General features: G+C 35.9%; 1 protein-coding gene across 8 annotated transcripts in view; it reads left to right on the top strand.

Moving 5' to 3' along the window:
• LOC121392601 (neutral ceramidase-like) overlaps window positions 1–23,309 on the top strand; it is a 52,341-nt gene extending 29,032 nt beyond the window's left edge. For 3 of the 8 annotated variants that reach the window (XM_041523747.1, XM_041523748.1, XM_041523749.1), the window contains 6 exons: window positions 2,492–2,612; window positions 7,520–7,601; window positions 10,437–10,549; window positions 20,565–20,604; window positions 22,289–22,387; window positions 22,510–22,616. In XM_041523747.1, coding sequence (XP_041379681.1) covers window positions 2,517–2,612; window positions 7,520–7,601; window positions 10,437–10,549; window positions 20,565–20,604; window positions 22,289–22,317 — 360 coding nt within the window. In that variant the 5' untranslated portion in view covers window positions 2,492–2,516 and the 3' untranslated portion in view covers window positions 22,318–22,387; window positions 22,510–22,616. Of the gene's footprint in view, window positions 1–1,356; window positions 2,242–2,491; window positions 2,613–7,280; window positions 7,602–9,054; window positions 9,145–10,436; window positions 10,550–11,566; window positions 11,662–20,564; window positions 20,605–22,288; window positions 22,388–22,509 lie in introns of those variants that run through there. The other 5 variants (XM_041523750.1, XR_005960521.1, XR_005960520.1 and 2 more) reach the window with 5 other exon arrangements.
• The last annotated feature ends 703 nt before the right edge of the window (window positions 23,310–24,012 follow it).

Raw genomic sequence — 24,012 nt, 5'->3', positions numbered from 1 at the left:
CCACCCATCCAGTCAGTTACCCATTCATCCACTCATCCTTCCATCATCCATCTACTCATTTATCCATCCACCCATCCATCCTCCATCCAATCATCCATTCATCTATCTCTCCAATAATCCATCCATGCGTTCATCCATCCACCAATCTATCAAATCATACAACCATTCATCCGTCCGACCATCCATCCATCCATCTATCCATCCATATATATATTTTAAAATTAGTTTCTATGTGAATGTATTTGGCCATTATACATATATCAATAGTTGTTTGTGTATCTTGATGTATGGATATTGTGTATATATACAGAACTTCACATACATTGTTTTCGCTTGCTATTTATTGCACGAGTTTATTTTGTGCAAGAATATATACCATGAGCATCAAGCAAAATATGGACAGATCTGTACATAATTATTATTTCTGATGGTAAATTAGTCTTGTACTAGCCATGGAAAATATCATCATTGCGCCGACGTTGGGCCAACAGTGAGCCGCTGTAGGCCTACATGTAGGCAAACACATGTTATAAGCTTTTTTATTTTTAATTCAAACAAAATGTGGAGAAAAAATATATTGCTCTACATTATTATTTATATCCGATGGTAAATTAGTGTTGATCTGACCACAGAAAATATTGTCATCGCTCCAACGTCGGGCCGACGTAGGCCTGCTATAGGCAAATATATATATATATATATATATATATATATATATATATATATATATATATATATCTTCTTTTTTCTTAATTAAAACAAACTATGGATTTATTTACATGATTAAAATTAATACCCGACGGTAAATTAGTGTTGATGTAGTCACAGAAAATATTGTCATCGCGCTTACGTCGGGCCAACAGCGGGCCGCTGCAGTAAAAATGTACTGATGGTAGCCGCTCATGTCCGACCATTCGCCAACATCGGGCCGACGATGTATGCTTGCTGGGTATGTAATAAATATAAAGAACTTCACATACACTGCTTTCGCTTCCTATTTATTGCACTAGTTTATTTTGCACAAGAATATATACCACTAGACCAGTGGTATGTACTTTCGCAAAATATACTAGTGCAATAAATAGGAAGTGAAAACAATGTATGTGAAGTTCTGTATTTATTACATACCTCCTTTTATGTTTTACAAAAACGTTTTTTAATTTAACTTCATAACAACACTTTGTTAAATCTATGATCAAAATACCTTTGAAAGGTCCAGATCACACATATGTATGATATAAAATTTATTTATCACACTGTTTCAAAATGTCTGTATCACTATAATAAGATTGAATAGGTAATATAATATATACCACTCGTGGTGCACTGACGTCAATGAGCCCATCGACGGGGATCGACCCTAGACCGACTGCACATCATATGAGCGCTTTACGACTGGGCTACAGCCAGCCCTAGGCATCAGCAGCATTTCATTATTAGATTGCAAGACGTAAACTAAATAATAAGTGCATTTTAGCATATACTATATTATCAAAAGGAGGAGATTAAAAAAAGAAAATCTTTTGACTGAAATGCCAATATGTTACTGGCGAATATATATTAAGATTGGCGAAAGAAATTGAAGATTGGTGAATTTTTTGGCGAATAAAAATAGCAACCCAGGGCTAGCCCTGATTAGCCCTACGTCATAATCGTGATGGTGTGATGCCCTCTTAAGCATACATGAATATATATTTTTTTCTGCTTTATTAATAGTTTTTAACAAATAATTTATGCTCAATAAGTTAAAAATACAAGGCTGCAATCAATGTACACCCCCTCCCCGGCTGTTGTTTACCAAGCCTGCACTATTTAAAAATATTGAAAAGTAACAGAGCTCATGTTTATTTTGAGCCCACTCACGACTGTTTGCGAGACTTCTCTCAGCTATTAACAGGGTAAAAACACCCCAGAGAAGTGTTTTGGGGCACAAAATGTTAAATTATATACACACAATAATGAGACATGGGCCAAAATCCTTAAAAATTTTTGAACCAATGCCAGCCATAAAAGAATGGCTCACGAGTGGAAAGGGAACTCACATCATCTACGGCCATACAAGTGGTCACTAAGGCATACATCGACACAATAATTATATTTAGATGAACAAGTGGACACTACCAAACAAATAACAAAGTTTAAATCAACAAATGGACACTATTTAAAAAATAAAGTTTAAATCAACAACTAGAGAAGAGAGTTGATACTACTAGACAGACATGTACATTTAGTACTTCCTAGGTAGTGTTGTAACCTATTGGCAAAATTCTTTATTTGTGCAATTAAACCAATTACTTTCAAGATTATTACACTATTAAGCACCCTATTAAATTAAATTAAATAGGAGTAACACAATTGGTTACCTTAAGAAGTATGGGCAAGTGGAAAAATATACCGGGCAAGTGAATATCTGATTGACACTTGCCCTGTGGCAAGTAATATTTTTGAACCCCTGTTTACCTGACATGTCTCCTTGTCATTGTCTCTCCAGCTGGTTTGCTGTGCACTGTACGAGTATGAACAACACCAACAGACTGATCAGTGGAGACAACAAGGGATACGCATCCCAGCTCTTTGAGAAACTCATGAATCCCGACAGTCTTCCTGGACAGGTACGTACTGTAGGAGAACCACAGCAGTAGCAAGTTGTGCATTTACTAAGACGCCAAATGGCCGATGTATTTTTTGTGTTAGTATGTTGTTAAACATAGATTCAACCATTTTATAAAGACTTCACTTCAGCTTGGCTTGAACTTAACAATTTGTCTCCCACAGCAATTTCTGAAAGAATTGCCATGGGTGAATCAATCGGCCCACCAATGGCAATTTTGAGCCTGCCTTAGGCAATTTTTTAAACATGAGTTTTGCTGCAAATAAACATGACTGAAAGGTACTTTGCCTTATGGAGACATATTTCAAATGTGTAAATGGCCTCAGATTACAGTTATCTTCCCATTTGGTTGTCCAAAATCCGGAAGTTTCACCACGCAAGTAGTCTGCTGTTTGACTGTGATTATTTCATGGCAGACAGCTATGAAGTGGCAACTGTTTGACTGAAGTGACAGGGGATAGCATGTAGTTTGTAAACATGTGTAACTTGCTGACATTGAAGACTTGTTTGTAGTAATTCCGGCCCATGCAAAAGTAGTGCTTTTTGTGTAAAATGGGTGTACTTTAAACCAATATGCTGGGAGAAAGAGCTGGACAACAGGGGTTGTCCTTTTCAGGGTATGTGTCCCCCATGCAGGCAAAGGTACATACAAAACTTCACAGGCCTGCTGATATTAATAAAAATGTTATAGCCACTAAGGCTATATAGAAACATATAGCGAAATTAATTGTGGTCTGAGGCCTGATATAGTTCACACATTACACCGGTTAAATGCTTGATTCTGATGAAAGTATTATAACCAGAGAGGTGAAATTACACAGACTGATTGTGAATACCACAAGGAATATGAAAACTAATTTATTTATTTTCTAAATATTTTATTAAATTAAAAAACATTTTTTTTGAATCTATTAAAAATTAAAATTAAAATGTTCAACTTTTAAATTTCAATATCCTCCAAAATAGCATAAAATGACCTCTGATGTTACTACAGGTTGTTGCAATATTATTTAACAGTTTTGAGCTAATAATTTGGTAAAAAAGAGCAAAAGTTGGATTTTGTTAGTCAATATTGAGATTTTGTTTTTTTTACATATTGAATTTTAATGAGTTTCTCAATTATTGCAATTGGACCGAAGATCTAAATATAATGAATATATCACTACTAAATGTAATTAAACACTTTAAATAAATAGTATACAGTTTTTAACAAGAAGAACAACTATTATTATAATACATTTCACCTACATTTATATAAATTACACACTTCAGTCATTTTTCAAAAATGGTCTTTCATCCTTAGAAAATCTAATAGGCTAATATTCTATGCTGTCTGAATGTATTTATTGTGTTCAGTAATCAGATGCTGGTATACTTGTCAAGTTTATTGCAGAAAATCTGCCAAAAAGGTTAACATTTGGCTTGTAATACATATGGCAGAATAATCCACAATGCATATTCAGTGGTCATTACTACAAACATCCTTCCAATCAAGACATACTACACTGAGGTATCCAAGACACTGGCACATGACTACACTTGTTGACAGTTATCACTGGAAACTGAAAAATATGGTGCAAGTACCTCTTGGTAGGATTTATATCAGCATTTTGTGACAAAATCTTCATTTTCAAAGTTGTCGTCAACAAAAAACATATTATGGTGTATACCTAAGTAATATCTGTAGGGCATATTCATATTAATATGCATTTATATGGACTGTTTTGCCTTTTACAAAGTGGCTACATGTCTAATACAGTAAATGAAGTAGATCAAGTAAATACAGCAGGTCAAAATTGAATCTGAGGCCTATCATGTCTAATTTTCCCTGAAATTAGTGTGTAAAAATTTGTTGCAAATGGCCCCAATTTTGTGACTTTCACCATCCCTCTGACACATTTCTAATAATGTATCATGAATTCAGTCACCATATCTTTACTAAGCCTCCACTTATCATATCTAAAATGCAAAATTTTACAGTTTTAGATTTTTTTATTTTTCTAAAATTTAAATTTAAGTTTAATATTTCATTAAAAATTAAGAAAATCTAATGATTGATTTTTTTTCCTTTAAATATTTCAAAATCTTTCCAAGACAACACTGTGCAGATAGAACATATGTAGAAGAAAAAATAGCTGCTCCTTGTATGATGAAATTCCAAAATTTGATAAAGTTATTACATTTTGAAGTTGGTGTCCCTCAAGTTTCCATTGCTAAAATTGGCCATGGCAAGGCACTGTGGTAGGTGTTTTAACACAGCCTCTATATACTCTCAGTTTAAAGGTGACATCCCGATACTTACTGAGCATTGCTTTAATATGTATATCATTGGAATGCATTAGTGTGGGCCAGTTTTTAGGGGGAAAAATGGACTGATAGGCCTCAGATTACAGTTATCTTCCCATTTGGTTGTCCAAAATCCGGAAGTTTCACCACGCAAGTAGTCTGCTGTTTGACTGTGATTATTTCATGGCAGACAGCTATGAAGTGGCAACTGTTTGACTGAAGTGACAGGGGATAGCATGTAGTTTGTAAACATGTGTAACTTGCTGACATTGAAGACTTGTTTGTGGTAATTCTGGCCCATGCAAAAGTAGTGCTTTTTGTGTAAAATGGGTGTACTCCGGCCTGGTTTAGAGGGTGGGTCTGTTTAAACCAATATGCTGGGAGAAAGAGCTGGACAACAGGGGTTGTCCTTTTCAGGGTATGTGTCCCCCATGCAGGCAAAGGAACATACAAAACTTAACGGGCCTGCTGATATTAATAAAAATGTTATAGCCACTAAGGCTATATAGAAACATATAGCGAAATTAATTGTGGTCTGAGGCCAAATGTTAAATACTGGCAGATAATGTACATCAGGTGTATACACTTTGCTATTGTTGAGGAGTTTTACTGATGGTACAAAAGTACTGTCGGTGATGCTCTCTACCTATGGTAATTTATATCTCAACGACGGCAATTGCTGTTATTGCCATCATTAAGTTCGAGCCCTGCTTCAGTCACAGACCTTGCTGTTTAAGTGGAGCCAACACTCGCTCGCCATCACTCTTCTAAGACTACAGTTCAAGGAGAGTAATTGTTATCTCCCCTTGGCATGTGAATGTATATGGTATCAAGATAGTAATATCTTAAATGTGTCTCCATAATCATTTATAGAAGAAATTGATCATTCCCATAATTTTTCCTAATTCTATTACAAGGTTTAGATTAGTCTTTCACTTTTACAAATTGTGACTTTACTAGCACTTGGCATTTCAGAACCCTTTCATTTTCCTAACTTGCAGCTTGATAGCCAACAGTATAGTCAGTAAATTATTTAGCACTTTGGCAATTTTGTGGACTGCTTGGAATTCACAAAGCTATGTTCCACATCACCAAGGACACTGGGTTTTAGGCAATGTTATTCATGTCCATTCTAAACATACTGTTTTGAACATTAGTAGTAGAGCATCAAAAATTGGGTCTGATGCCTGATGCGCGGTCAGTTTAGTATTGATCCGCATCTGTGGGCCCTTTCTCATTCCAGCCAGTGCATCAGTACTGGTATATCAAAGGCCATGGTATGTGCTATCCTATCTGTGGGATGGTACATGTAAAAGATCCCTTGCTACTAATGAAAAAATGTAGCGGGTTTCCTCTCTATGACTGTGTCAAAATGACCATAGGTTTGACATCCAATAGCAGATGATTAATAAATTAATGTGCTCTAGTGGTGTCATTAAACAAAACAAACTTCTTTAAAATTCACTTTTCTTTAAGTGCCAATTACGTTGTATATTTGACCCACATACTAGTATTTTACCACATCTCGCCTTAATATTAAGTTTAAAAGTAAACAATTTAATTGTAATTTGCTTTTGTTTACAAAACGCTCTAACAGATGGCATTTACATAACATCAATCCATCGTCAACAAAAACAACAACAAAAAAAAGATGATGGATGTCTGACATCAAGGATTGTCAAAATAAAACTCAAACAAAAATTCTATTTGCCACATGCATCTGGCAATGTGAATTTTGAACCCCTGCTCTTCATGAATTATAGGCTCTAGACAAAACTGTAATAGTCTTGAGATCAATCCCTGTTGATAGGAACATTGGGCTATTTCTCGCTTCAGCCAGTGCACCATGACTTGTATATCAAAGGCCATGGTTTGTGCTTTTTGTCTGTGGGATGGTGCATATAAAAGATCTCTTGCTACTAATGGAAAAATGTAGCGGGTTTCCTCTTTAAGACTCAAAATTACCAAATGTTTGACATCCAATAGCCGATGATTAATAAATCAATGTGCTTTAGAGATGTCTGTTGTTTCTTTCATTGTTTCTCATTCATTTTGTTGTTTCTTTCATTGTTTCTCATTCATTTGTAAATGCTTTATTTCCTGATCTGTGATTGTAGTAGTTTGTTGTTCAGGGCAGGATTTAGCTTAGTCAGTTGAGTGCTCGCTTGAGGTGCATGCATCACAGGATCGAATCACCTTGGTGGATCTATTCAGCTGATTGGGGTTTTTTTTCATTCCAACCAGTACACCACAACTGGAGAAATGCTGTAGTATGTGTTTTCCTGTTTGTGGGGAAAGTGCATATTTCCCTTGCTGCATTAGAAAAAATGTACCAAGTTTCCTCTGATGACTACGTGTCGAAATTACCAAATGTTTGACATACAATAGCCGATGATTGATTAATCAGTGTGCTCTAGTGGTGTTGTTAAACAAAACAAACTGTAACTTTAATTTGTTGTTCAGTAGGGACTGCATTTTTTATTTAATATTTTAACAGTAAAAAAGGAAGAACAAATTTATACTGCTGCTGAAGTTGTAAGATATAAAATATTTGGCTGGGAATCGTTTGACCGTATATTATGACATGCTAGAATACTAAATCTGTGGTAATTTGTTTTATAGATTTCTCTTTGTAAACCCACTATGGGGTACAGTTTTGCAGCTGGCACTACTGATGGTCCAGGCATGTTTGATTTTAAACAAGGTAAGCTTTTTACAGTATCACTGTCTGTTAATTTTGTCTGTAGTCATTTTAAGAATATTTACAAATGAATTATTTTTGGGGTAATCTGTGTGGTCTGGTGTTTAAAAAATATTTTATTATGATAGGGTTTGTAACAGGCCAACAACTGCTTATAAGAATAAATCGGTTTTATTTGTTTACCGGTCTCACTGCACCATTTTTGCTCCTTGTGTTGGTAACCAAAGGTATGTTAAAAACCAAGGGCCAAATTTACAAGGCCTGTTTTTATCAAACAGACGTACATATTAACTACATACATTTATTATACTTTAACACCTGGGGTTTTTTAAGAATAGGACGGAACTTATTTCTTATTTGTAAGAAAATTAAAGTAAATTTACTCTGTAGAATGTATTTTTTGTGTTGGGGTATCATTAAACATTCATTCATTCATTCTGTGGTATTATGCATATATAAACAATCCCTTTTTTGCTAATGGGACAATTGGTTTCCTTGGAAGACTGTCAGAATATGAAATATTAGAAATTCAATAGCAATCGTCAATTGATGGAAAAAAAAAAAAAAAAATGTTTTATTTAACGATGCACTCAACACATTTTTATTTACGGTTATATGGCGTCAGACATATGGTTATGGACCACACAGATTTTGAGAGGAAACCCGCTGTCGCCACTACTCTTTCCGATTAGCAGCAAGGTATCTTTTATTTGCGCTTCCCACAGGCAGGATAGCACAAACCATGGCCTTTGTTGAACCAGTTATGGATCACTGGTCAGTGCAAGTGGTTTACACCTACCCATTGAGCCTTGCGGAGCACTCACTCAGGTTTTGGAGTCGGTATCTGGATTAAAAATCCCATGCCTCGACTGGGATCCGAACCCAGTACCTACCAGCCTGTAGACTGATGGCCTAACCACGACACCACCGAGGCCGGCCCAATTGATGGATGTCCTGTAGAGGTGTTCTTTAAAAAAACACCCAGTTCTCTGATGTACATCATTAAAGGGTGTGTACTACCAAATCAAATCCCATAGACGACAGTATTAACATGTGGCTAAAACTCCTACCTGCAGCTTATCAATTGACATAAACGCCACAGATATAAATGCCAACACCCTTCCCCCTTTGAAGTGAATCAGAAAAGAAAAAAAATGAGGGTCAGGTTGCACATTTCAGACATAACTGGTAGTGTCTATGACTACCCTAGCTCCAAACAAAATTTGAGTACTTTTTTTGCAATTACCAGTGTTCAAAATTGAAAATTTTGTGCAGTATCCCAATTGGATACCAACATTTTAAAATCTGGTATCCTACCTGAGAATTTAGTATCCCACTTTTGGATATAGTAACCTGATATTCAAATATGAAGCAAGCCAATTTTAATTTTAGTAAATAGAAAAAGGCTGTATTGGTTGAAAACATAATGGCTACTTGCCTTTTCTGTGTATTTCAGGGATCACACCGCTATTTCAGCCAATGAGCGACGTGTAGCCGATGAATTTAGTTCCATGAAAAAGAGTACCTCTTTTCTTTATTTTATTAGGTTGGTGTCTGAACAGACTTCACATTATGATTATGGAATATTGGAAGGGTAACATTGCCTCTTGATTTTGGCATATCAAACTGACAGATGCATATCTGCTTAGCTACAGGCAAGACCATTGTTTGCTATGCCTGTGGTACATATTATATTTAACGAGAGTAGCTTCCCCTCCATTAGCCCATGTGCTTAGGAGAGTGGATAATTAAAATTGCATGTGGCGAAGTATCAATTTTATTTGCTTAAATCCTGTCACAGAGGCTGTTCTCTGCATGTCAGGTAGTATGTAGCAGCTACTGTTAATAATTTAGTCGGTGCTTAGCTTTATATTTGTACTGTCACCAATGTATAATCAATAGTGGTGAGATACCTAAACACTATTTTACCAGTGCATAGCACCGGCCCGGCCGTGACCATGACCATGTTCTAATTGGTGCACTGCCTGTGCACCACCTCCAGTTGAGATCCGTGTTGGTCGGAGAAGTCTAATGTCACTGGGAATTCCATCCGCATCCTTGACCATGTATGACTGTCTATCACAATGGTGTACCACAGTGTTGAACTCTTCTTGACTAAGTCTCTTGCTAACTGGTATGTTGTCGCCTTCAGGCTTAAGACACTTTGTTTTAGTAACACCTATAGTTCTTTTGAACAGACATTGGTGTCCCTTTTGAAAGGCACCCTTGTTGTGCAGGTTTTCTGTAGCACCTACTGTTAATAATTTAGTCGGTGCTTGGCTTTATATTTGTACTGTCACCAATGTATAATCAATAGTGGTGAGGAAATATTGTTATGGCATAGCTTGAAACTACTGTTAACTTCGCTGGTAAATGACAACTTTATTGGTTCAACAAATATTTCTTTTTTACAAAACATTATATGGTATCCCGGTGGGATACTGGGTTCTTGAAGTCTGGTATCCAAAATTAAAATCTGCTATCCCCGGGATATCAGGATACTGTTAATCTCAAACACTGGTTACCCCATACATGCTCCAAGCACAAGTCTACTTGACAGTTGTACTAGATGAAATAAAATTGCATGCATTATTTTTGCCAAGATAAAACTAATTTTATTTTTACAACCAACACTCTCACATTTATCACCAATCACAGGACTTGTGATGTTAATTTCTATCAAACATTGGGTGCATCTCGACCTTTGACCCAGCCGGAAGTTGTTTGGTTTAATACTACCTAAAGATGTTTTTGAATTTACCAATAATTTAGACATTAGAAAAAAGTATTGTACAACAACACAAGTGTGTATAAAAGTACTGGTTTTCCGTTCTCTAGGTGATACTTCAACAAACATATTCTGGAACACTGTCCGCAATCTGCTGCAAATACCAACAGCAGCTCAAGTTGCCTGTCATCACCCAAAACCCATACTGCTTGATACTGGCGAGGTAACTACAAAACGCTATTTGATACATGGAGATTATTATACGAGCAAGTGTAATCATTTCTTTATTATCAATGGTATTATGTATGAATAACGACTGTTGGGAGATGACCAAATGACGGCATTTTCAGAAATGTCATTTTAATAAGCGACATCTTGTAAAAATTATTTATATCTACCTTTATAGAAAAGTACATCTAATGACCGATGAATGACAAGACAAAATAAAGTTACAATGACTGTTACTTTATTAAAGGGACATACTCTAGTTTTTAAACAGTAAGGCATATTTTTTACTATTAGAGCCGTTTTTGATAACTGAAATCAAACATTACTTAGATTGTATTGTTTAGATTATCCATTTCCATACATTCGAAGTGTTTTTGGTCATCCTTGTGTTTCTAATATCACAAAATGCATTTCTCATATTTTTTAAAACGCACGGAAGTAACAGTTATAGTCAAGTTTTAGTCTATTTTTAGAGTATTTCACCATTTCAAAGTCACACACTCAATTGTAACTTTATCCAAATGTTTTACAGGTTTGTAGATTAACTAAACTTAGTGTGCATTTTCATGGGCTGAAACTAGGGTATGTTCCTTCAATGAAATATAAAATGTGATTATAAATTTCACATACAGAGAGCTAAGACTGGGGGGGAGCAACATCATGTTATGTATGATGTTTTCTAACATTACATCATTGGTTGGTCATGTGATTACTTGTTATTACAAGTGTGCTTTGGATGGTTTTTATTTTAACTCTGTTGTGTTGAATCATGTGAATAATAAAAATAATTACAAGCTTTATTATTAAAATATAAAACTAGGTTACTGGGATCAGAATAAGTATGAAAAGTGTGTATCTCCAATCGTGGTTGAAAAACACTAATATGGGGTTATTTCTCCAAACAATCGTTTGCATGTCAATTTTTAAAATGAGTGTGTGCATGTTTTTTTTTAATGTAGACGTTTGGCTTTTGCTATTAAACTTTAATTATGTATGGCAATTTGTGTTGTAGATTAGTTTCCCATATCTATGGCAACCACAGATTATTGAAGTGTAAATCTTGAGACTTGGTCAGCTTGCCATCATTGCTGTTCCAGCAGAGTTCACGTATGTTTTCATGTCTTTCACCATTACATGCATTTCTTTAACCATTACATGCATTTCTTTTAGTCTATGGCAAGTATACATAATAGTACACCTATAAAATTACTGCCTGGGACTGACATAGTGTATTGCTAGTGTCATAGTAACACATCAGGGGTTGCCCCAGGGCTGTTAGGTGTAGTGGCCCGACACGCCTTGCTCCGTAAAGTAAGCGCTTTGACGGCGTGGAAGTGCCTTAAATCAATTGCCGCTACGCCTTGATTTGAAGTACTTTAGAAAAACAATTATCACAAGTACGAGCGTGGCGGTCGACTACCTCTTGCAAACAACTTGTGTACCAGTATACCAAGCACACCTAATCACTGACAGGTAAAACACTTCCTAACTACTTAACAATGGACCAGTCGTCTGCTCACAATTGGTTTTTGGTAATTTTACCACTTCTACTGGGACCGCTAATCCGTCAGGAAGGCGCTTACGCGTAATGGGATTCCCATGCTGAGCAATCTCGCTTCAAGGCCGATCAAAGAAGATGCCCATTGACAGAATCAACTGTACTATTTGACTCAATAAACAATAGGTGAAGCACTTTTTAATAGTACAGTTAAGTTGGCAATCAGTAATTTCTATCCTAACACCCCCTTGCCAAAACACATACTGAAAACATCCAGGGCTCGCACTGTCGGTAACCAATTTAGCCATCGTCTAATTAAAAATTATTTTTACAAAAAAATGGCTAATAAAATTTGCAAGTGGCTAAAATTTTGGCTGAGCCATTTTCTATCTTCTGATGTGAACAAACGGTTACATAATCTATTCGACACCTCAAACATAATAATACAAAATATTCAATTAGCATAATAGCGATCTCGCGATCGGTCACTAGAAACGGTGTTATCCAGAATACAGCGTATGCCTTGTGATGTTTTCTAATTTTAATAATCACGGTTATTAATTTTAACGGCATGCGTTCGATATGTATGACAGCAATGTGACGGTGATTCAATGTCTGGAAGATATGTAACTTGCTATTTTAATTTTGTAAAGTCTTTGAACCAAAGTAATAAAAACAAACCGACAATGCATGTCAATTTGAATACACATGCCAGTTCAGGGCCGAAAGACATGTTGGCTATCCCAAGGGCTGAGTTCAGCCAGACCGAGGGAAAACAAAACGTTCGCTACACTGGTTTGTGAGCTTCATGTTAAACCAAATGGACACGACGGACACCAATCAAATAGTTCACGAACGTTAGGAAGAACGTTCGTTGGCTGAACTGAGGAAAGCTCTCGGCGTAATATACGTCACGCTTCAGAGTCAGCTGACACCCATGTGTCTCGAGACATCGTTGCGGACATTAAACAATACAATTACACGGAAGTAAATCTTGATGTAAATTTGTAGAAAAACAATAGTTGTTTGCATCAATGAATACCTAACTGTAGTTTCTGTTATTTCCTTTGTCTTTTGTTAATTTTGTACCTATGGTGGTGAGCAAGCATGCAGATAGCAATTGCGCGAAATGAACATGCAGTATTTATACAAATTGCAGTTAAATGTACACTGAATAAAATTAGTTTACAATAATCATATTTGTTAGATAATGCTAGATATATATTTGTAAAACTGTGAGGTGACATTTAATAAGTTAGCTGGATTTTAAAAAGACAGTAACATTTTATTTTATTACCGGTAACTTTTTTTATTTTTTTATAAATGGAATATACTGTGAAGTTAGCATTCTTAGCTTAGGTTTTTTACAAGCAGAAATCACAACAAGCATTTAACACGATGCTGAAATCAACGGCAACAACATGGCGCAAATTATGAATTGTTGGGTTATTTTTTTTTAAAAGTTTGGCGGTCGAACACCCCCCCCCCAACCCCCCAAAAAACACCTAAGAACAGGTAAAAAACCCTAACTACTTAACATGGACCAGTGGATTGAAGGCAACACTTAACTGTTTTCAACCCACTACCACTTCTTTGGCTTGACCGCTAATTTTTGTCAGGATAATGATGCTAAATATGTAAGTGATTAAAAAAAATGAGGGAAAGGCCTTCAAGGCCGATCAAAGAAGATGCCCATTGACAGAATCAACTGTAGATTTGACTCAATAAACAATAGGTGAAACACTTTTTAATAGTACAGTTAAGTTGGCAATCAGTAATTTCTATCCCAACACCCCCTTACTGAAAACATGTAGTGGCTCGCACCTCTCTAAGACTGTCAGTAACCAAAAATTTGACATCCAAAAGCCAATGATTAATAAATAAATGCAAGTGGCTAAAATCCTCTCTGAGCCATTTTCTATCTTCTGATGTGAACAAACGTTTGACATAATCTATAGCCAAACATAATAATAAATAAATGTAGTGGGCATAATAGCGATCTAAGACTGTCAGTGACCAAATGTTTTACGTCCAGAAGCCAATGATTAATAAAAAATGTAGTGGTGTCCTCTCTTAAGACTGCGTTCGACAGCAAATGTTTGACGGTGATCCAATAGCCAATGATAATAACTTGCTATTTTAATTTTGTAAAGTCTTTGAACCAAAGTAATAAAAACAAACCGACAATGCATGTCAATTTGAATACACATGCCAGTTCAGGGCCGAAAGACATGTTGGCTATCCCAAGGGCTGAGTTCAGCCAGACCGATGATTAATAAATAAATGTAGTGGCTACACTCTTTAAGACTGTCAGTGACCAAATGGACACGACAATAGCCAATGATTAATAAATAAATGTAGTGAACGTTCGTTGGCTGAACTGAGGAAAGCTCTCAGCGTAATATAATCACGCTTCAGAGTCAGCTGACAGCCATGTGTCTCGAATACATCGTAGCGGACATTCCAATCTAAGACACGTCAGTGAATCAAATGTTTGATTTGTAGATAAACAATAGTTGTTTGCTTCAATGAATACCTAAATGTAGTTTCTGTTATTTCCTTTGTCTTTTGTTAATTTTGTACCTAAAGTTTGAGCAAGCATGCAGATAGCCAATGATTAAAATGAACATGCAGTATTTATACAAATTGCAGTTAAATGTACACTGAATAAAATTAGTTTACAATAATCATATTTGTTAGATAATGTTAGATATATATTTGTAAAACTGTGAGGTGACATTTAATAAGTTAGCTGGATTTTAAAAAGACAGTAACATTTTATTTTATCCAATAGCTTTTTTTATTTTTTTATAAATGGAATGTAGTGTGAAGTTAGCATTCTTAGCTTAGGTTTTTTACAAGCAGAAATCACAAAAGCATTTAACACGATGCTGAAATCAACGGCAACAACATGATTAAATAATGAAATGTGTTGGGTTATTTTTTTTAAGACTGTCAGTGAACCCCCCCCCCCCCCCCCAAAAGCCAATGATTAATAAAAAAACCTAGTGGGTGTCCTGATTTGATGGATTGAAGGCAAACCTTAACTGTTTTCAACCCACTACCCAACTTCTTTTGGCTTGATTTTTGTGTTATAATGATGCTAAATCCTAAGTGCCTAAGAAAAATCCTGTGAAAGGCCTGCACATTGCTGTAACAATTAGAGAAATTTATGCCAATGATTAATAAATAAATGTAGTGGGTGTCCTCTCTAAGACTGTCAGTGACCAAATGTTTGACGTCCAATAGCCAATGATTAATAAATAAATGTAGTGGGTGTCCTCTCTAAGACTGTCAGTGACCAAATGTTTGACGTCCAATAGCCAATGATTAATAAATAAATGTAGTGGGTGTCCTCTCTAAGACTGTCAGTGACCAAATGTTTGACGTCCAATAGCCAATGATTAATAAATAAATGTAGTGGGTGTCCTCTCTAAGACTGTCAGTGACCAAATGTTTGACGTCCAATAGCCAATGATTAATAAATAAATGTAGTGGGTGTCCTCTCTAAGACTGTCAGTGACCAAATGTTTGACGTCCAATAGCCAATGATTAATAAATAAATGTAGTGAGCTTCCTCTCTAAGACTGTCAGTGACCAAAAGTTTTTTTATCCAATAGCCAATGATTAATAAATAAATGTAGTGGGTGTCCTCTCTAAGACTGTCAGTGACCAAATGTTTGACGTCCAATAGCCAATGATTAATAAATAAATGTAGTGGGTGTCCTCTCTAAGACTGTCAGTGACCAAATGTTTGACGTCCAATAGCCAATGATTAATAAATAAATGTAGTGAGCTTCCTCTCTAAGACTGTCAGTGACCAAAAGTTTTTTTATCCAATAGCCAATGATTAATAAATAAATGTAGTGGGTGTCCTCTCTAAGACTGTCAGTGACCAAATGTTTGACGTCCAATAGCCAATGATTAATAAATAAATGTAGTGGGTGTCCTCTCTAAGACTGTCAGTGACCAAATGTTTGACGTCCAATAGCCAATGATTAATAAATAAATGTAGTGGGTGTCAGTGACCAAAAGTTTTTTTATCCAATAGCCAATGATTAATAAATAAATGTAGTGGGTGTCTCTCTAAGACTGTCAGTGACCAAATGTTTGACGTCCAATAGCCAATGATTAATAAATAAATGTAGTGGGTGTCCTCTCTAAGACTGTCAGTGACCAAATGTTTGACGTCCAATAGCCAATGATTAATAAATAAATGTAGTGGGTGTCCTCTCTAAGACTGTCAGTGACCAAATGTTTGACGTCCAATAGCCAATGATTAATAAATAAATGTAGTGAGCTTCCTCTCTAAGACTGTCAGTGACCAAAAGTTTTTTTATCCAATAGCCAATGATTAATAAATAAATGTAGTGGGTGTCCTCTCTAAGACTGTCAGTGACCAAATGTTTGACGTCCAATAGCCAATGATTAATAAATAAATGTAGTGGGTGTCCTCTCTAAGACTGTCAGTGACCAAATGTTTGACGTCCAATAGCCAATGATTAATAAATAAATCTAGTGAGTGTCCTCTTTAAGACTGTCAGTGACCAAAAGTTTTTTTATCCAATAGCCAATGATTAATAAATAAATGTAGTGGGTGTCCTCTCTAAGACTGTCAGTGACCAAATGTTTGACGTCCAATAGCCAATGATTAATAAATAAATGTAGTGGGTGTCCTCTCTAAGACTGTCAGTGACCAAATGTTTGACGTCCAATAGCCAATGATTAATAAATAAATGTAGTGGGTGTCCTCTCTAAGACTGTCAGTGACCAAAAGTTTTTTTATCCAATAGCCAATGATTAATAAATAAATGTAGTGGGTGTCCTCTCTAAGACTGTCAGTGACCAAATGTTTGACGTCCAATAGCCAATGATTAATAAATAAATGTAGTGGGTGTCCTCTCTAAGACTGTCAGTGACCAAATTAATAAATAAATGTAGTGGGTGAAGACTGTCAGTGACCAAATAGCCCAATGATTAATAAATAAATGTAGTGGGTGTCCTCTCTAAGACTGTCAGTGACCAAATGTTTGACGTCCAAATAGCCAATGATTAATAAATAAATGTAGTGGGTGTCCTCTCTAAGACTGTCAGTGACCAAAAGTTTGAGTGTCCTCTTTAAGACTGTCAGTGACCAATAGCCAATGATTAATAAATAAATGTAGTGGGTGTCCTCTCTAAGACTGTCAGTGACCAAATGTTTGACGTCCAATAGCCAATGATTAATAAATAAATGTAGTGGGTGTCCTCTCTAAGACTGTCAGTGACCAAATGTTTGACGTCCAATAGCCAATGACGTCCAATAGCCAATGATTAATAAATAAATGTAGTGGGTGTCCTCTCTAAGACTGTCAGTGACCAAATGTTTGACGTCAGTGAATAGCCAATGATTAATAAATAAATGTAGTGGGTGTCCTCTCTAAGACTGTCAGTGACCAAATGTTTGACGTCCAATAGCCAATGATTAATAAATAAATGTAGTGGGTGTCCTCTCTAAGACTGTCAGTGACCAAAAGTTTGACGTCCAATAGCCAATGATTAATAAATAAATGTAGTGGGTGTCCTCTCTAAGACTGTCAGTGACCAAAAGTTTGACGTCCAATAGCCAATGATTAATAAATAAATGTAGTGGGTGTCCTCTCTAAGACTGTCAGTGACCAAATGTTTGACGTCCAATAGCCAATGATTAATAAATAAATGTAGTGGGTGTCCTCTCTAAGACTGTCAGTGACCAAATGTTTGACGTCCAATAGCCAATGATTAATAAATAAATAGTGGGTGTCCTCTCTAAGACTGTCAACCAAATGTTTGACGTCCAATAGCCAATGATAATAAATAAATGTAGTGGGTGTCCTCTCTAAGACTGTCAGTGACCAAATGTTTGACGTCCAAATGTTTTTTTATCCAATAGCCAATGATTAATAAATAAATGTAGTGGGTGTCCTCTCTAAGACTGTCAGTGACCAAATGTTTGACGTCCAATAGCCAATGATTAATAAATAAATGTAGTGGGTGTCCTCTTTAAGACTGTCAGTGACCAAAAGTTTGACGTCCAATAGCCAATGATTAATAAATAAATCTAGTGAGTGTCCTCTTTAAGACTGTCAGTGACCAAAAGTTTTTTTATCCAATAGCCAATGATTAATAAATAAATGTAGTGGGTGTCCTCTCTAAGACTGTCAGTGACCAAATGTTTGACGTCCAATAGCCAATGATTAATAAATAAATGTAGTGGGTGTCCTCTCTAAGACTGTCAGTGACCAAATGTTTGACGTCCAATAGCCAATGATTAATAAATAAATCTAGTGAGTGTCCTCTTTAAGACTGTCAGTGACCAAAAGTTTTTTTATCCAATAGCCAATGATTAATAAATAAATGTAGTGGGTGTCCTCTCTAAGACTGTCAGTGACCAAATGTTTGACGTCCAATAGCCAATGATTAATAAATAAATGTAGTGGGTGTCCTCTCTAAGACTGTCAGTGACCAAATGTTTGACGTCCAATAGCCAATGATTAATAAATAAATGTAGTGGGTGTCCTCTCTAAGACTGTCAGTGACCAAAAGTTTGACGTCCAATAGCCAATGATTAATAAATAAATGTAGTGGGTGTCCTCTCTAAGACTGTCAGTGACCAAATGTTTGACGTCCAATAGCCAATGATTAATAAATAAATGTAGTGGGTGTCCTCTCTAAGACTGTCAGTGACCAAATGTTTGACGTCAAATAGCCAATGATTAATAAATAAATGTAGTGGGTGTCCTCTCTAAGACTGTCAGTGACCAAATGTTTGACGTCAAATAGCCAATGATTAATAAATAAATGTAGTGGGTGTCCTCTCTAAGACTGTCAGTGACCAAATGTTTGACGTCAAATAGCCAATGATTAATAAATAAATGTAGTGGGTGTCCTCTCTAAGACTGTCAGTGACCAAATGTTTGATGTCAAATAGCCAATGATTAATAAATAAATGTAGTGGGTGTCCTCTCTAAGACTGTCAGTGACCAAATGTTTGACGTCCAATAGCCAATGATTAATAAATAAATGTAGTGGGTGTCCTCTCTAAGACTGTCAGTGACCAAATGTTTGATGTCAAATAGCCAATGATTAATAAATAAATGTAGTGGGTGTCCTCTCTAAGACTGTCAGTGACCAAATGTTTGATGTCAAATAGCCAATGATTAATAAATAAATGTAGTGGGTGTCCTCTCTAAGACTGTCAGTGACCAAAAGTTTTTTTATCCAATAGCCAATGATTAATAAATAAATGTAGTGGGTGTCCTCTCTAAGACTGTCGGTGACCAAATGTTTGATGTCAAATAGCCAATGATTAATAAATAAATGTAGTGGGTGTCCTCTCTAAGACTGTCGGTGACCAAATGTTTGATGTCAAATAGCCAATGATTAATAAATAAATGTAGTGGGTGTCTTCTCTAAGACTGTCAGTGACCAAATGTTTGATGTCAAATAGCCAATGATTAATAAATAAATGTAGTGGGTGTCTTCTCTAAGACTGTCAGTGACCAAATGTTTGATGTCAAATAGCCAATGATTAATAAATAAATGTAGTGGGTGTCCTCTCTAAGACTGTCAGTGACCAAAAGTTTGACGTCCAATAGCCAATGATTAATAAATAAATCTAGTGAGTGTCCTCTTTAAGACTGTCAGTGACCAAAAGTTTGTGACCAAAAGTTTGACATCCAATAGCCAATGATTAATAAATAAATGTAGTGGGTGTCCTCTCTAAGAATGTCAGTGACCAAATGTTTGATGTCAAATAGCCAATGATTAATAAATAAATGTAGTGGGTGTCCTCTCTAAGACTGTCAGTGACCAAATGTTTGGCGTCCAATAGCCAATGATTAATAAATAAATGTAGTGGGTGTCCTCTCTAAGACTGTGAGTGACCAAATGTTTGACATCCAATAGTCAATGATTAATAAATAAATGTGCTCTAGTAGGGGATGGGACTTAGCCCAGTGGTAAAGTATTCGCTTGATCTGGGATCGATCCCCGTTGGTGCGCCCATTGGTCTTATTTCTCCTTCCAGCCAGTGCACCACGACTGGCATATCAAGGGCCATGATATGTACTACCCTGTCTGAGGGATGGTGCATATAAAAGATCCCTTGCTACTAATGGAAAAATGTAGCGGGTTTTCTTTCTAAGACTATCAGAATTACCATATGTTTGACATCCAATAGCCGATTATTAAATCAATGTGCTCTAGGCTTTAGTGATGTCGTTAAACAAAACAAACTTTATGCTCTAGTGGTATGGATAAACAAAACAAACTTTAAGTTTGTCTTCCATTGGGTAATACTAATTATTTGTACAATCTCATAATGGATGGAAAATATTATTTTATGCCTAAGCATAAAATAAACTCCCAATAATATTGATTCCATTAAGCACTATCATGTAGTGTATTGTGTAAACCTCTGATGAACAAGTACAATAGTAATTTTTAGCTATGACAACTGAATACTATATCAGTATTATGTTCCTTGTTTCAGAACAATGTCTGGCAGAAGAACCAGAGATGCTGTAAAAGAAGTGAGTGTACTATATATATTTTTTATACATCCATTGGTGAGAACACCATTCTTTGTTTTTGATAACACTTTAAAAGACATATGAGTGGCTGCTCCAATGAAAAAAGCACACTTGAAATCGATTACACTGTTAACCTGACATTGTTTTGTCAGACAAGCAAGTTAGCTATAAATACAAGGGCTGTGAATAACTTTTACTTGGAAAAAACAGGTAAATTTCCTTAAAACCTGGGCTTTCACTGAACATCATAAGCCTAGTTTTGCACGTAAAAGTAAAAGTAAATATACGACTAAACCACAATTCGTATTACTGTTATAGTGGAACATATATAGTTAGAAGTATACATATTTCATTTCCATTCATCCTTAAAATGCTCCATTTCCCATAATGATGTACTTTTCTTCATGAAATAGATACCAAACACATGTAAACGTATGCCTGGTATAATTATTACTAGTCACAGATGTAAACTTATAATGTTTTGTGAAATTGGCACCTGGTTTTTAAGGATATGTAAAAGAATATAATACTACATTCCTGTCCGTTAGATACCATTTATATTACAACTCTCTTAAAAATGTATCCAACTCACTTTAACTCATTAGATAAGTTTTAAAACTGGTAAGATAAATAGTATCTAATACCACTTACATGTATATAGTATACTTAATATGTTGAATGCCACTGAAAAGGCACCAGTCAGATTTGTAGTAATAAAAATAATATGAAAAAAAAATCTGAACCAATTTTGTATAACTGAATGTATCCTGGTAGGCGATAAATTAACACAAATATTGTATACAAGTGTTATGGTTATTATTTGCTTTATAGCCATCTCATGCATGCTATGGCAATAAGAACAGAAAATATTGGTTGTATATTTTCAGTGGAGTCGGTAGATGTTGTTTTATGAGCAGGCATCATTAGTCTGTGAATTGTTTTATTCCCTGGACAAAAGCAGGCATACCTTGATGTGATTTTGGGAATGTCCTTTGGTTTCTTTACACCAAATAATTCTCACTGACAAACCCAATTTATAAACAGAAACTGACATAAGTGTATCGACCCACACAGTATGCGCATAAAAATGGTGGCACTTGGTCAAGAGAATAAGGAAAGAGAAAACCTGATTCCACATAGACTACTTCTACCAACAAAGCAGTAAGAATCTTTTATGTGCAGACATGATAGTACATACCATGGCCTTTCTAATAGCACTGGGACACTGGTCAGGATAAAAAACAAACAAGTCCATAGATGGTAATCCATTGTACCTTAGCTTAGCACTCTACCACAGACCTACATAATACCACTTGTTTTTTTAATACCATATGGGGCAAGACATAGCCCAGTAGTAAAGCACTCGCCAGATGTATGGTCTGTTTGGGATCGATCCCCATTGGTGGGCCCATTGGGCTATTTCTCGTCCCAGCCAGTGCACCACGACTGGTATATCTAATGTCATGGTATGTGCTATCCTGTCTGTTGGATGGTGCATATAAAAGATCCCTTGCTACTAGTGAAAAAATGTAGCAGGTTTCCTCTAAGACAGTAGACTATATGTCAAAATTGTCAAATGTTTGACATCCAATAACCAATGATGAATAAATCAATATGCTCTAGTGGTGTTGTTAAACAAAACTAACTTTTAATACCATACCGATTTTCTATATTGTTATTGCAGACACTAAAAGCTGGTGGTTTTCCTGCTGACACCTTATCTGTTATTGCTGGTTTGTCCAATGATTATGGCGATTATGTTGCAACATATGAAGAATACCAGGTGAGTAACTAAGTAAAAATATCAATTTAATTGTTTGTGACAACAATAAATTCATTTCAGGTTTATTGAATATTTATTTGTTGGTTTATCTAAAAAACAAAACACCTTTTTTTAAATTTCAGATTCAGAGGTATGAAGGGGCATCTACTATTTTTGGTCCTCGGACCCTTGATGGATACATCCAGAAGTTCAAGATTCTCGCAGAAAATATGGCTACGGTTAGGTAGGAAAATGTAGTTATTCAAAACTAGACAAATTTGAAAGAGAAATGATGATCCTACAACTTATCTCTATTCTGAATTTCAAGCATCCTGCTGGGGATATGCAGTCCTTCTGCCAGGTGCCCCTGTGCCTGGCAGAATTTAAATTTTGAGTGAAAGTCCTTGTCCATCTGTGATATTTGTATTTTTGCATGGTTCTTTACACTGTTTTTATTCAATCTTGAATTCTTATATTGATGTTGATCATCACTTTATTTGTTTGCATTACCATAGTTTGACACCCAATAGCCGATGTATTTTTCGTGCTGGGGTGTCATTAAACATTCATTCATTCATTCTGCCAGGTGCAGTAGGATGTAGATCAGTAGTTCAGCTCTGGTTGGGGTTTTTCTGTCCCCTTTTCCCCAAGACTGGTACATCAAAGGATGTGGTATGTACTGTCCTGTCTTTGGAAAATTGCCTATAAAAGATCCTTTGCTGGTTTTTCATTTGGAGTAGCCCATGTAGCAGCAGCAAGCCTCTTCTTTCTCTTTGTTGACCAAATGTCTAAATAACCATGTGTTTGTCACCAAATAGGGAGTGGGATTTAGCTCAGTCGGTTAAGTGCTCGCTTGAGGTGCTTGTGTCGCAGGATTGAATCACCTCTGTAGATCCATTCAGCTAATTGGATTTTTTCTCTCATTCCAACCAGTACACCACAACTGGTCAAAGGCCATGGTATGTGTTTTCCTGTCTGTGGGAAAGTGCATATAAAAGATCCCTTGCTGCATAACGAAAAATCTAGCGGGTTTCCTCTGAAGACATACCAAATGTTTGACATCCAGTAGTCGATGATTAATCAATGTGCTCTAGTGGTGTCGTTAAGCAAAAACAAACTACCGTATACGCAAATATTTTCGCGAATAAAATATACCGCGAAAATCGCGAACACGTTAATAGCACCACGAATTTAATTACGCGCGAAATTAGTTCCGATTTGGTATAATATTATTTACCTTATAATATACAACACATCAAAATCAAGCAGTCAGAGGTCCGCAAGGTCACGTGATTCTGTAAACCAGCCTGGTCACGTGGATTTGATCGAAGTGACACACATTTGCGCGTAAGTCTGTTTTTACGTAACCTCAGTTTTATTTGTTTTCTTTGTAACCTTGAATGGAAGTTTTTGGGTACCACCAATAATTAAAAGTTATTTCTTGTGATATTTGCGTTTTTCAATTCTCTGTATTGCATGTGCGTGTTCCACCAATAACATGTCTTATCAGACATACATACAACATTGACGTCTCGCTGACAGCATGTGCATGAAATCGTCATTGAAAAGAGTTTGGCAAATGAAATATGGGTAATTTTGATTTTATTATCGGGGGACACAATCGCGAAAATAATTCCTCGCGAAAA

Source organism: Gigantopelta aegis, unplaced genomic scaffold (genome assembly GCF_016097555.1).
Source record: "Gigantopelta aegis isolate Gae_Host unplaced genomic scaffold, Gae_host_genome ctg4162_pilon_pilon:::debris, whole genome shotgun sequence".
Classification (NCBI taxonomy): domain Eukaryota; kingdom Metazoa; phylum Mollusca; class Gastropoda; order Neomphalida; family Peltospiridae; genus Gigantopelta; species Gigantopelta aegis.
The sequence above is the reverse complement of the archived record's forward strand: the minus strand, read 5'-3'. Positions and strand labels throughout refer to the sequence as shown.